This window comes from Suncus etruscus, chromosome 4 (genome assembly GCF_024139225.1).
Source record: "Suncus etruscus isolate mSunEtr1 chromosome 4, mSunEtr1.pri.cur, whole genome shotgun sequence".
Taxonomy (NCBI): domain Eukaryota; kingdom Metazoa; phylum Chordata; class Mammalia; order Eulipotyphla; family Soricidae; genus Suncus; species Suncus etruscus.
The window spans coordinates 37,839,832-37,855,136 of NC_064851.1; the positions used below are offsets into that span (position 1 = coordinate 37,839,832).

At 38.4% G+C, this 15,305-nt stretch overlaps 2 protein-coding genes across 2 annotated transcripts in view; both read left to right on the forward strand.

Moving 5' to 3' along the window:
• The window catches only part of RPF1 (ribosome production factor 1 homolog), a 1,036,037-nt gene that overhangs the window by 583,072 nt on the left and 437,660 nt on the right, over window positions 1-15,305 (forward strand). The gene's annotated exons all lie outside the window — the stretch shown is intronic.
• The window catches only part of DNAI3 (dynein axonemal intermediate chain 3), a 78,915-nt gene that overhangs the window by 49,239 nt on the left and 14,371 nt on the right, over window positions 1-15,305 (forward strand). The window contains exons 17-19 of the mRNA XM_049772548.1: window positions 1,021-1,108; window positions 8,439-8,557; window positions 13,467-13,530. Of these exons, the coding sequence (XP_049628505.1) occupies window positions 1,021-1,108; window positions 8,439-8,557; window positions 13,467-13,530 (271 nt within the window). The remainder of the gene's footprint in view (window positions 1-1,020; window positions 1,109-8,438; window positions 8,558-13,466; window positions 13,531-15,305) is intronic.

Consider the following 15,305-nt stretch of genomic DNA (forward strand, 5'->3'; position numbering starts at 1 on the left):
TTTCCTCAAGACCCCTGTGTGTCTTACCCATAGGATGTTTCCCAGGAATATAACATTATGTCCTGGAGCTTTATGTATAAATTAAAGATTATTTTCAGGGGCCGGGAAGGTGGCGCTAGAGGTAAGGTGTCTGCCTTACAAGCGCTAGCCAAGGAACGAACCGCGGTTCGATCCCCCGGCGTCCCATATGGTCCCCCCAAGCCAGGGGCGATTTCTGAGCACATAGCCAGGAGTAACCCCTGAGCGTCAAACGGGTGTGGCCGAAAAACCAAAAAAAAAAATATATATTTTTTCAAAAGGCTTTGAAATTTGAAGGCATTTTAAGACAAAGTATGTTATTTATGAGACTAGCCAATCTTTTTGAATTTTTTATTATGAAGGCTCTTTTAAAAATTTTATTTAAAACATGAAAAATTATCTAGGAAAGGCTGTTCAGTGGCGTATAAATAGTTTAGGAAAAACACTGGATAATTATGAAACTCATGGATAAACAGCCTGAGGGAGTAAAGTTTGTGGGGGAACTGTTAGGATAAGGGTCAATTGTGACAGTTTCCCATTCTGGTAAGGCTCAGGTCCATTTTTGAACCTTAGTGGGTATGTGTGTGCCCAAGGCTAGAGCTCAGCAATGACAGGCAAGTGTAAGACACCCGAGCAAAGTATCCATTCTTCCTTTAATGAAAGATTTAGGCAACAGGAGAATGAAAAATTACTTTATATTAAGATTGACAATGGAATATTATAGGATTAAGTGTAGAATACTTTTCAAAAGCAGACTGAACATGGGACTTGGGAGTGTGTGAGTGAGACCACCAGAAATCTTCCTTAAGCAGCATGATTTTAGAAAATGTGATTCAAGTGGAAAAGCAGTCAGACATCTGAAGGGAAGGGAGGGAAGTAGGGGTGGGGACCAGGATTACAGCAATCTGAGGGCAGAAGAAGGAAGAAAAAGACAAGAATAAATCACCTACAGATAATTTCAGGGTATTTGGAAGTAACCTTTCTTGTATGTTCTTCCCAAAGATGAGAATGTCTAAAGATGAAACAACTTTAGATCACTGCCCAACCAAGCTAACTCTGAGTAAAGACCATTATACATACAAAGGACAAGGTAACTTTGGTTCCTAAAATATATATGTTTGGTTGTTTGTGGCTCATTATATCCTTTCTGAGTTATTTGTCAGAGTACACTAATTTATTTAAAAAGAAAAAAAAGAAAGAATGCAGAAAATCAAGTCTTTCATCATGGAACTTTAACAAAGCTCAACTAACTGTAACTTACACATTAAAATGGTCTCTACACATAAAATGATTTCACAGATTTTACTTCAATTCAATCTCACCAAATTTATGTTTTTGAATTTTTTTTATTTTTATTTATTTATTTATTATTTTATTTAAACACCTTGATTACATACAAGATTGTGTTTGGGTTTCAGTCATGTAAAGAACACCACCCATCACCAGTGCAACATTCCCATCACCAATGTGAGGGAAACTTGGCAGTTTCCCTCCTTCCCACCCGACCCCTGCCTGTACTCTAAACAGGCTCTCCATTTCCTTCATACATTCTCATTATTAGGACAGTTCAAAATGTAGTTATTTCTCTAACTAAACTCATCACTCTTTGTGGTGAGCTTCCTGAGGTGAGTTGGAACTTCCAGCTCTTTTCTCTTTTGTGTCTGAAAATTATTATTGCAAGAATGTCTTTCATTTTTCTTAAAACCCATAGATGAGTGAGACCATTCTGTGTTTTTCTCTCTCTCTCTCTCTCTCTCTCTGACTTATTTCACTCAGCATAATAGATTCTGTGTACATCCATGTATAGGAAAATTTCATGACTTCATCTCTCCTGACAGCTGCATAATATTCCATTGTGTATATGTACCACAGTTTCTTTAGCCATTCGTCTGTTGAAGGGCATCTTGGTTGTTTCCAGAGTCTTGCTATGGTAAATAGTGCTGCAATGAATATAGGTGTAAGGAAGGGGTTTTTGTATTGTATTTTTGTGTTCCTAGGGTATATTCCTAGGAGTGGTATAGCTGGATCGTATGGGAGCTCGATTTCCAGTTTTTGGAGGAATCTCCATATTGCTTTCCATAAAGGTTGAATTAGATGGCATTTCCACCAGCAGTAGATAAGAGTTCCTTTCTCTCCACATCCCCGCCAACACTGTTTATTCTCATTCTTTGTGATGTGTGCCATTCTCTGGGTGTGAGGTGGTATCTCATCGTTGTTTTGATTTGCATCTTCTTGATGATTAGTGATGTGGAGCACTTTTTCATGTGTCTTTTGGCCATTTGTATTTCTTCTTTGTCAAAGTGTTCATTTCTTCTCCCCATTTTTTGATGGGATTAGATGTTTTTTTTCTTCTAAAGTTCTGTCAGTGCCTTGTATATTTTGGAGATTAGCCCCTTATCTGATGGGTATTGGGTGAATAGTTTCTCCCACTCAGTGGGTGGCTCTTGTATCCTGGGCACTATTTCCTTTGAGGTGCAGAAGCTTCTCAGCTTAATATATTCCCATCTGTTAATCTCTGCTTTTACTTGCTTAGAGAGTGCAGTTTCCTCCTTGAAGATGCCTGTAGTCTCAATGTCCTGGAGTGTTTTGCCTATGTGTTGTTCTATATATCTTATGGTTTTGGGTCTGATATCAAGGTCTTTAATCCATTTGGATTTTACCTTCGTACATGATATTAGTTGGGGGTCTAAATTCAATTTTTTGCAAGTGGCTATCCAGTTGTGCCAATACCACTTGTTGAAGAGGCTTTCCCTGCTCCATTTAGGATTTCCTGCTCCTTTATCAAAAATTAGGTGATTGTATGTCTGGGGAACATTTTCTGAGTATTCAAGCCTATTCCACTGATCTGAGGGCCTGTTCTTATTCCAATACCATGCTGTTTTGATAACTATTGCTTTGTAGTAAAGTTTAAAGTTGGGGAAAGTAAGTCCTCCCATATTCTTTTTCCCAATGATTGCTTTAGCTATTCTAGGGTGTTTATTGTTCCAAACGAATTTCAAAAGTGCCTGATCCACTTCTTTGAAGAATGTCATGGGTATCTTTAGAGGGATAGCATTAAATCTGTATAATGCCTTGGGGAGTATTGCCATTTTGATGATGTTAATCCTGCCAATCCATGTGCAGGGTATGCATTTCCATTTCCCCGTGTCCTCTCTTATTTCTTGGAGCAGAGTTTTATAGTTTTCTTTGTATAGTTCCTTATGTTTTTGAATTTTTAAAAAATCGGGGCTGGAGAGATAGCACAGCGGTAAGGCATTTGCCTTAGACGCAGAAGGACAGTGGTTCGAATCCCGGCATCCCATATGGTCCTCTGAGCCTGCCAGGAAGGATTTCTGAGCATAGAGCCAGGAGTAATCCCTAAGCACTGCTGGGTGTGACCCCCCCCCCCAAAACAAACAAAAAAAAATCATCATGGGCTGGAACAATAGTACAGCAATAGGGCATTTGCCTGAATGCAGACAACCTTGAACGGACCCAGGTTTGATTCCTGACATCCCATATAGTCCCCTGAGACTGCCAGGAGTGATTTCTAAGTGCAGAGCCAGGAGTAACCCCAAAGCAGGGTGTGACCCCCCAAAATAAAAATAAACAACTCATCACATTGGGGCCACTTTAGTGAAATCCAGCCCCCCAATATTCTGAGCTTAGTAGCAACTAGGATGTGTTTTTCAAGTATTTGCCTTCAAGCATTAGAAATTGAAAGGATTTACACATATAAAGTTTTTAATATTTTTGGTTAAATGATAGAATTTCTAAAATTAATTGCCTAGCATTCAACTTCAGCAAAATTTGCTCAGAGACATATTTTGTAGAAACAATGCAAGAATTGCTCAAAATAGGGGATCAAGGAATTTTTATAGATGTTTTCAAAATAATGCAGGTTTCCCTGCTTTCTGAGTTTGCATTTACCTCTTGACTTTTTACTTATTTTATATTTGCATTTCATTTTATTTTAATAAAATAAATTATTTAATTAAGTCACTTATATACACATTTACAAAGCTGTTCATGACTGAATTTCAGTCATTCAGCTCAACACCCATCCCTTCACAAGTGCACATTTCTCACCATTACTGTACCCGTTCCCTCCCATGCATCTCCTGCTCTTACCTTACTTGCCTCAATGGCAGATATTTTTTCCTCTCTCTATTTCTTGTTTTTAGACACTGTAGTTTGCAGTACTGTTACTGAAGGCTTTATCATGCATATCGCTTTACCTATCATGCATATTGCTTTATCTCCATTGATCTAAGGGTCTTTATTTCAGTACCATTCTATTTTAATAACGACTGCTTTATAGTACAGTTAGAGCAGGGGAAACCTGTATCACAACATGCCATGTTTTAAGCCAGGAAGAGAACTCAATGGCCAATATCCCAGCACAGCATGATCCCCAAAGAACTTCCTGGATTAACCCCTAACCTTGAAGTCTGAACCAGGAATAGCTTCCGAACACTTCCAGGTGTGGCCCACAAAAACACAAACAACAAACCAAGCATTACGTAATTTTTATGTATTTGGGTTTACATCACTTCAGAAGGTATCTAAGGCCATTTATCTCCTACCTAGGTGTATTTGTCTATTTCTTTCTTTCTTTTTTTTTAGATGTTTTCTTTTTTTGGCTCACACCCAGTAGCACTCAGGAGTCACTCCTGGCTCTATGCTCAGAAATGGCTCCTGGCAGGCTCGGGGGACCATATGGAATGCCGGGATTCGAACCACCATCCTTCTGCGTCTAAGGCAAACACCTTACTGCTGTGCTATCTCTCCGGCCCGTATTTGTCTACTTCTATCATTTATTTTACTTTGTGTTTTTTGAAGTTCTATTACTAAAATTGTTATATCATCTTGAATACTTGTAATATTCTTACTCTAAAATAAAATTTCTTCAATATTTCATAGCCATCAAGCTCTCTTTTTGCTATCTCTATTTACATTTTTTTCTTCCTTTTATGTAGATGGACTAATAGTAAGAATTATATTGTATCTTCTGACTAGGATATGCTCATAAAACTCTTGGTCCTATTCTGCTGACTATTGCGTCTTGGACTGTGAGTCAAATTCGATCACACTGGAGTCAGTTCAGCCTCAGCGTCCCTTACTCTGCTGCCATCTTGTGGCCACGAGCTTCTCATTCTTTGTGTTAAATCTGTTCTTGAATTTGTTATTTATTCCAGAGAGGAAGTTTTTGCTCCACATGCTTTTGGAATTACCTCTAGAGTCGGTATTTCATGATTTCAAATGATTAGGCCCATAGGGGCCATATGTCCCTGGTTTATATATGTAGAGTACATATTCTCAATTAACATGAACTTATATGCAAACTATGAATATGTTCTACTCCACTAAATGTACATACATACATTATTTTGAAAAGAGAATGAATAACTTTAAATAAGTATTTTAATAATTATAATTTTATGCTAAGTTGATACAAAATGTCTTTTTTCCCTTGCCAATTTATTATGAATATCTATTATGAATAATATCTTTTTAGAAGGAACAATGTGATTGCAAGTGATTGCTTGAAATGCTTACTGATACTGTGGTTTAGCTTTTAAAAATCTACTCTGTCTCAGGCCTGGAGAGATAGCATAGTGGCGTTTGCCTTGCAAGCAGCCGATCCAGGACCAAAGGTGGTTGGTTCAAACCCTGGTGTCCCATATGGTTCCCCGGTGCCTGCCAGGAGCTATTTCTGAGCAGACAGCCAGGAGTAACCCCTGAGCATCGCTGGGTGTGGCCCATAAACAAAAACAAAAACAAACAAAAAAAAAACAAAAAAAAATCTACTCTGTCTCTTGTTGTGCTTAATTTTTACATTTACTAATGGGAAATGTATCAAACAAGGACCAGTAGCTTAGAGCTGGCTTCTTTATACTTATCTCACTTATTCTTTTCTCCTGAAAAACTTTTACATGAAGACCATGTATATGTAGGCATATAGATATACAAAGTCAAACATTTACCAATAAAATTTTTATTTCAATTAAATAATTGAAATTGTTTAATTAAATTTAAAGTTATGCAGCTCCATATGGGGTCGCCACTCATGGTTGAAAAATTAAGGGCCTAGTACATCTGCTATAAGTGTATGTTTTTGAGTTCAAATACTCATATACTGGTGTCACTACATGGAAGAAGTTTTTAGTGGCTCTGCTGTCTGAACTTGGAATCTCTGTTGTCCGTGGTCCCCGACCATTCCACAGTCAAGTGTGTGTGAGCACCACAAAGGAATCTGACCATGGCAGGGCACTACTCAAGGAGATGCAAGCACCACAGCCAAAAAAAAAGTTTCATGAACACTGCTATAAGCACTTCCATCATTTGTGTTTCAGTTAGGAGTGTACTCCAGAAAGCATGTGTTTCATCTCACAACTGTAGGAGACCAAACAGTGGTGAGTTCTGGGGCTGTTTGTGTAAACACCACAACCCAATACATGACTCTAATAAGTACCACAGCCGGGAATTGTGTGACTTCTGGTCACCACATGATAGCAACAACATTGAAGGAAAGGGTAGAAAGAAATAAAAAGACAAAATTATTTAACGCACAAAGGACAATTGGTTGTCTGTACCTAATCAATGATAATCATTGGTTTTTATCTAAAATCATCCTGTTTGGTATGCAATACATATTTTAGTATAGCCAAAATTTTCTTCCTCTATTCAGTTTTACCAGTGTGTATATGTATATGAACATACATATATAAATGTTAGATGGATACAGTGTTATATATTTATAGAGCTGCAATATTTTTTTTCTTTTGGTGTCATACCCTGGTCGTGCTGATAATTTAGTCCTGTTTCTGTCTTCATTCAGAAATACCTTTAGTCAGACTCTGGGGATTGTGTGGGATGATGGGGATTGGACCTGGGTCAGTCACATGCATGACAAGCCTCCTGCCCACTGTACTGTCTCTCTAGCCTTTATTATTGGTCTTTTTTAAATCATGGGTGAGAAAAAGAGAAGGCACCGAGAAGGGGTATTGTTTGTTTGTTTTTTTGTTTGTTGGTTGATTTTTGAGTCACACCCGGCAGCGCTCAGGGGTTACTCCTGGCTCTATGCTCAGAAATCACTCCTGGCAGGCTCAGGGGACCATATGGGATGCCAGGATTTGAACCACCATCATTCTGCATGCAAGGCAAACGCCTTACCTCCATGCTATCTCTCCGGCCCCTCGAGAAGGGCTTTGAGCATTTATTTTTCTGCTAACTCTTCCAGAAATTAAATATCACAAAATTTGCAACATTAGTTCAACGACATAAACTTTTTTTTCAGACCACACCAGGTGCTAAACTTCTCCTGCACAGTGTTCATGGGAGGCTCTTCTGGCACGTGGGGTATAATTCAATGCCAGGGATCAAACCTAGGGCTCCAGCATGCAACACATTGTGTTCCAAGTCTTTTAAGCCATCTCCTCACATTGAAAGAATTCATTAGTAAATCCATCTGGGCCTGGGCTTTTGTTTTTCGGCAGACATTTGATTACTGTCTTAATTTCCTCAATAGTAATGGGTGTGTTTAGATATGCTACATCCTCTTCATTCAATTGTGGAAGATTATAAGATTCCAAGAATTTATCCATTTCTTCCAGGTTTTCATTTTTAGTGGCATAGAGTTTCTCAAAGTAGTTTCTGATTACCCTTTGAATCTCTACCATATCAGTAGTGATCTCTCCTTTTTCATTCCTAATACGAGTTATCAAGTTTCTCTCTCTTTCTTTGTTAGTTTTGCCAGTGATCTATCAATCTTGTTTATTTTTTCAAAGAACCAACTTCTGCTTTCGTTTATCTTTTAGATTGTTTTTCGGGTTTCCACTTCATTGATTTCTGCTCTCAGCTTTGTTATTTCCTTCTGCCTCCCTATTTTTGGATCCTTTTGTTGAGCACTTTCTAATTCTATGAGCTGTGTCATTAAGCTATTCAGGTATGCCCCTTCTTCTTTCCTGATGTGTGCTCAGAAATCGCTCCTGGCTTGGGAGACCATATAGGACGCCGGTGATCGATCCAAGGTCGTCCTGGATTGGCCGCGTGCAAGGCAAACGTCCTACCACTGTGCTATCGCTTCGGCCCCTAGTTAAGCTTTAGATAGAAAAATTATTCTCCTGAGTTCTTAGTCTAAAGATGCTTTATTGTTTGTTTGTTTGTTTTGTGTTTTTGAGCCACACAGTGCTCAGGTATTCCTCCTGAAGTGAGCTCAGGAATAACTCCTGGCAGTAATGAGGGGACCATATAGAGTGTTGAGATCAAACTGAGGTTGCCGGCGTGCAGGACCAACCCATTATATTCTTTCTCCCCTCTAAAGATGCTTTTATGCCTAGTTATCATGCTGTAGAAGGAAGGAAGCAAGGGACAAACCGTAAGCCAAATATATGTTTAAATATATCCTTTTATCTATACTCCCCTGAAATACAAAACAGCCCAAACCAAAGCAATGAAAATAGGAGATCTGAGCCTGTACAATAATCTGGAAGTGGGGATGACTGAACAGCTTAAGCCAATAGAAGACTTCTGCACAAAGTTCTTTGTGGGAACAGAGGTGAGTCAGAGTTTTCTGTTTTTGTAGTCATTGTCATTGCATTGAAATATTTGGTTACAGCTCTTGGCCATGATTGCTTTATGAAGATTTGTGATATTTATACTATTTTCATGTAATAATGTTTATTTTCACTTAAATGTTGACCTCAATGCCTGAGACTCACATTGAAAATGTTCCCTGTACAAGTATAAAAAAAAATCTATAAATTAGGTCTGAAGTTTTCTAGTAGCCTATTGAAGAAAACCATCAAAAATTATAAAACAACATCTTATAAATAATGCTAAATACTAGAGATTTACTCATTCATTTCAAAGGATAATTGATCATTTGTTATAATAGTGATAATAATGGTCACTTTTTATACCTGCAGTTAAAGCAAACATAATTTCACAATTATTGGACTTTTCTATATAGAAAAGACCTGTGCCAAGTGATCTTCAAATTATCTCATTTATTAATCCCAATAATGTCTAAGGTTGAATTTATTTCCTTTTTTTTTTTTTTTTTTTTTTGGTTTTTGGGCCACACCCATTTGAATCTCAGGGGTTACTACTGGCTATGAGCTCAAAAATCACCCCTGGCTTGTGGGGACCATATGAGATTCTGGGGGATCAAACCGTGGTCCGTCCTACGCTAGCGCTTGCAAGGCAGACACCTTACCTCTAGCGCCACCTCTCTGGCCCGAATTTATTTCCATTTTAAGGCTTAGAGCTTTAAAGGCAAATTGAAGAGGCAGAATATTTTCCCCTGAAGTAAGGGGAATATTTACTTTATAAATATTTACTTTATGTATAAGGGGAAGAGGCAAAATATTTTTCCTTCTCCAAGGCCAGGTCAGCATGGAAAGATGCCAGAGCTCAATCTCACTATGTGCAATTTATGTGCATATTTCAGTACCACTTGGAATTAGTCATCTCCCCAGCTCTTAAGATGGAACTGTCTTCTGTAGTGTTAAGCCATGGATTAGACATGAATCAAAAACTGGGTCCCCTTTTCATAGATTCACTGCCCGAGGAGCTGACACATTGATAGTATAATTCACAACCAAGAATTGGGGGGAGAGGGAATGGTGGTTGTGTCACTACAGATAGGTATCTGACCATTGAAGGATGGGAAAGAACCTGAAAGATATGAATGAGAGTCCAAACCCAGGAGAGGTAACCTGGAAAATAGTGGGGAGTTATAAAAGTTCAGGAGATAGTGGAAAAGATAGTGGAAAAGTTTGTTGTGAGAGGGAAAGTTCTATCTAGAAAAGAAACCAATTTGGGACATTTTCTGTCATTTAAATTATTTTTAATGTAATAGGCCATTTCAATTATTTTTCAGTAATCAATGGTACAACATCATGTAGCTATGTGTTTTATGACTTGGGCTTAAAAATGGTTTTTAAATGGTGGCAAATGTAAATAATAAAAATGCCCAATCTTAACCAATTTAGGTGTACAATTTAATAGTGAGATATATTCCGACCACTGAGTCATCATTACCACTTCCCATCTGCAGTGCTTTTACCTCATCCCAACATAATTTCTTTTTTTTTATTTGGGGGCCACATCCAACAGTGCTCAGGTGTCATTCCTGGCTGTGTCAGGGATCACTTTTGGAGGACTCAAGGGACAATATAGGGTGCTCTACCCACTCCAGTCCTCAATTGAATATCTACACCCATTAAAAGCAGTTCTCTTTTTTCCCCCATCTGCCAATCAATTCTTCTTTCCTTCTCTATCATTGTGGCTATTCTATTTCATGTAAGTGAAATCAGATTTATCTCTGAACACACCAGAACTTTTAGAATGAAATAGTGGAACAATAGCTTTAGAAAATCAAATGACTACAAGATCTTAAAAAAGAAATGAAAGCTTGATACCCTACTTTAGCTCTTCAGTGGTGGAAAACTCAGTGAAACAAAATCATTTTTTTCCCTTTAAAACAATATGAGAACCAAATCCAGAACCTCCCATCTTCAAGGCACATGTCCTGCTGATGAGTCATGTAACTAATGGGCATAACTTATCCCCATCCACACCCTGTAGTGTGCTGGGGGCTACTCTGGACTTAAACCCAGGGATTTTAGTGGTGCTGAAATGGAACCAAGGGTTCTTACATACAAAGCATTTACTCTAGCACATTGAACTAGTTCTTGGACCCTATAATCCAAATTTCTAACTTTTCTTTTCATATATTGTCCACTGTGCTTTCCTCCTATTATACTATGAAAACAACATTAAAGTCAAGAAGAGGATGAAGAAGTAAGTTACTGGCTCTGAGTCTCAGTATTTGAATCTATAATGGCTGGGGGAAGGTGTCAGACTGCCTTTCTTCTCCAAATCTTGGCAGTTATGTAACTAATTGGCTCTGTATTTTCTCCTTCCTCATTTCTTTCTTCCTCTCTCTGCCCTCAAGTTCTTCCCCTTATACATGTCCTTAAAATGACTGTAAGTGAAGCTCAAATATTTATTGCTTGATTTTGGATAGAACATGGAACTCTGTTTTCTGTTTTCATTTAAAAGACGATGGTGAACATAATATGAATTCATATTTTTCATATACCATGAATATTTATTAAGCCCAGGCTGTGTAGCTTTTTAAGGATAAAAGAAATCACTGAGGGGGGTTGCCGGAAAGATAGCACAGTGGTTTACCTTGCAAACTGCAGATGTAGGACCGACGGTTTTGGTCCCTGGCATCCCATATGGTCCCCAATGTCTGCCAGGAGTGATTTTTTTTTTTTGATCTCTGGAACCATCCATTTATTATTTTTATTTTTTTATTTTTAATTATGAGAACAAGGATGCAAAGAAAGAGGACAAAGAAAAGTTACAGTGGAAGGACAATCACCCATAACATAATTCTCAGAAGTCCCCTTGCTGATATCTTAACTTTGAAATTTCAGCCAAAGAACCAAAAAATATTAAGATAAATAAGACAGAATCCAGGTACAATTACTTTGTCCCTCAAGTCCCCAGATTTAACACATTATAATATTTCTTAACAGCATACAAGGCAATATAAAGCCATAAAACTTACATAACTCCTTAAACATTACAGGCATAGTATTTTTTTACATTTCCATATACATGCATATTAGCTTAAGTTAACTCTAATTTTAAGTGGGTTCTTTTTAAGGATTAGAATCAAAGGAGCACAGTAAAAATGGTGTTAGAGTGGCAATTGTTGTTTGCATAGGCCCATCAAAATATGAGGGATATGGAAAGAAATAACTTTGGCCTAAATACAGAGACCCGACCCCTGAAGTTTCCTGGCACAAGACCAACTCTAAGCTCCAGGCAAGCTATATCGTCCAATCCAAGACATTGTCTGTAGTGCCAACACACTTTTATTTTTCACACAGTCTCTATTGTTGGTATCATGTTTCTGTATTAAAGATCCTGGAATCTGCATATCCTACATTGAAGTCAGGATGTGAAGCGTCCTCTCGTTTCACCTCACAATCAAAGGGCAATGCAGGGAACCCTGTCCTGTAAGCAGGTCGTTGTGGTTGTTAAGTCTTCTCAGTGTTAAGGGAAGTCTCTTTTGAACAGGTCAATGTCTGAGCAGTGTAGGGTCTTCCGTGGTAGAGGATTGCTTCCAGGTGATGTTATAGATAAACCTGGATGTTTCGTGGATGGCTTCCCTGGTTCAGGGGTGAATGGAAAATGCCCTTTCTTCTGAGGACTGTGCCAGGTCAATGTTCAGGGTGTAAGGTCCCTTTGCACTACAAGATTTGTGTGTTCCAATCTCTATTAGATAGGATCTTATTTGTATGTATAGTATTTTCCCATTTTAATGTGCCTATGCAAAAAAAGGAGCAATGCCACGTGGTGTTATTGGCGCATATGGGGGCCATAAGAACAATTCCAACGATTCCCATGATATGGTTCAATCATAAGCATTAAACTGGGGGACTCTTTCACCAAAATTCCTTGTTAAACAGCTCAAAAAGAGAAGATAAAAAGTGGTAGAATCGTCACTCTATAAGACAACATTTAGTAAGAATTATAGCTGTCGAGAAAAAACACAAAATATTCTAAAGAAATACCTGTCCATTTTATGTATCTTGAAACAGTTTGGGGTTGTTACACACAATGCACGGCTTTGGTCTGTGATTAGGATTGTACACTACTGAAGTTAAAAAGAGTAATGTAGGTTAGTGAAGTTTGGGGGGGTTAGAGAGTTAAGGAGTAAAAAAAAGCTTTGTAGGGATGTGTGAAAGGGCAGAATAAAAAATGAACATTCTGGATATGCAAAACATACTCTTAATACATGAAGTTTGTATGAATACATGAAGTTTGCTCATGCCCCCGCGCGGTTCTGTAGTTTTTGGATGCATAGGGAGGAATTTCTCACCCCCTCCCCCCAGGGCCTGATTAACCAGGTGTGGCCCTGAAGACCCGCCTGGTGTGGGGGGGGATCTTGTTCCCCTGGACTAAGTGGTCAGCCCAGGGGGCCTATGGCTAGCTGTCCTGCCCAGAGCCCCCAACATACCAGTCACAGGAGTGATTTCTAAGCGAAGAGCCAGTGTGACCAAAAAACAAACAAACAAACAAACAAACAAAAAACAAAAACAAAAAAGATCACTGAGTAATTTGTTTCATTCTCATCTTAAGAGCTTTCATTACACTGGGGCAACTTTCTATTAACAAGCATTTAGCAGCCTAGTCATTGGAACTTGTGTGCATAGACCTTCAAAATTGCCTATGTACTTCACATCACTCATTTCTTTGTTCAATATTAGTTTTTTAATATCTAAAGAGAGGTTATGGCACGGCTGTACTAAATTACTGTTTGACTAATCACTGCTTTGTATTTGCTTGTGTTTCAGTCCATTTTAGTAATTGCTTTTGTTTTAGTCCATTTTGTCTCCTAAATTGTCACTGTACTACTGACCAGGTATCTCTAATATTTTTAGGAAGGTGAAGTGATATACACAGATTGGAAAATGGAAAGAGACCCTGAAACTGGCCGTTTCTTGCGTAAGTTTTAGCAACTTCTTCACTGTGTAAATATTCCTTCTTTATAAAGTTGTGTAGCCCTGACCTGCTTAAGAGAAGGAAGGTACCTGGGATTCTGGCTCTACAATTGTTATATCTGGTGAGGAGTAGTAAAATTATCTACCTTGGGAACTTATTAGAAGAGTAGACCATGAATCTTACCCAGCCCTACTGAATTCGAGCAAGATTGACCTCATCTGTGGAGAAGAAATAGAATACATCATTACACTTAGGTTGAGATAGGTTCATGATTATATGAATACCAATTGTTTTTTAGAAAGTCTGTCCTCCCACAACTCCTAGATTCCAAAGGCATTTATCATTTGCCTGGATATGTCCATTTTCAGATATCTGTAAATGATGACATATTCAAGGATATATATCATGTCCCTTCACTATCTAAATCTTTTGATATACTGTAAAGAATGCACATAAATGGCTGGAAAGATAGCACAGCGCTAGACCATTTGCCTTGCATGCAGCTAACCCAGGATAAACAGTGGTTCGAATCCCAGCATCCCATATAGACTCCAGTGCCTCCCAGGAGCAATTAATGAGTGCAGAGCCAGGAGTAACCCCTGAGTACCACTGGGTATGGCCCAAAAACAAACACCTACTGTAAGTATACTTTAAGACCATCAGACTACTTTAAATTATTAAAATCGTGAAACAAGGGAGCCAGATAATATGTCATAGATAGGGCATTTTCCTTGCATGAGGTAGACAGTGGTTCGATCCATGGTGCTACCATTGTTTCCCTGAGCACTGCCAGTAGTGATACCAGAACACAGAGCTAAGAGTATTCCCTGAGCACCACCAGATTCCTCCCTCAAACAAAATAAGTAATCAGGGAAGGGCCAAGGAATTGACTCAGTGATAAAACACATGCCTTGGATGTATGAGGCTCAGGTTTGAGCTGTGGCACCTACATCCACATACAAAGTAATCAACCAGGTGTGTTTTTACCATGGGGGAAAAAAGCAAGCATCACTTTTATCTCATTGAATGATTAGGAAGGACAGCATATAGATAATCAAAACTGTTCAACAGCTACTTCACTTACATTCTGTGATTGAGCAGTGGGCAGTGTTTTAGCAGGAAGCTCCCCACTTAAGGACTTTCATAAACCTCAAGATTTCCTTAGTACATATGAGGCAATCACTGGACACCTGATATTCTTATCTCAGTAGGAGAGTTACTTTCTTCTGAAGAGAAACTCCTGCAAGACTGAACAACCTGAGAAGTCTGTGACAGAGGCCAAATCAAACAAAACTCAAATTTACTAATTGACAAGTGAAGAAAAGCTTAAGAAATATAGTTGATAACATCTGACTTTCCCATTTCATGCACTCTCCTCATAAACCGCAGTGTGTGCACTGGCCTGCACTCTGTCCTTGTATTCACTCATTAGAACCTCTCAGCAGCCCAACAGGACATTTCCCCTATTTAGATGGCACTGCCACAGTTTGAACTCAAATATTATTTCCATAGTCCATGCTTTCCACTGCCCCTTTTGGAAGCAGTTAACTCAGTCTTTTTATTTCTCTTTTCCTTAATTTTTCTTCTTTTTCTTTTTTTCTGAACTTTTCCTTGATATAGAATTTTCCTTGATATAAAATGGTTTTGAGTGCTTTTTTTGTGGAGATTTATTTTAAAAAAGCACATTTTATATTGAGATATAATTGACATGTTATCAGGGTCACATGTGCCACATAAGGATTCAATATTTTATGTATTGCCAAATAATCACATCAATT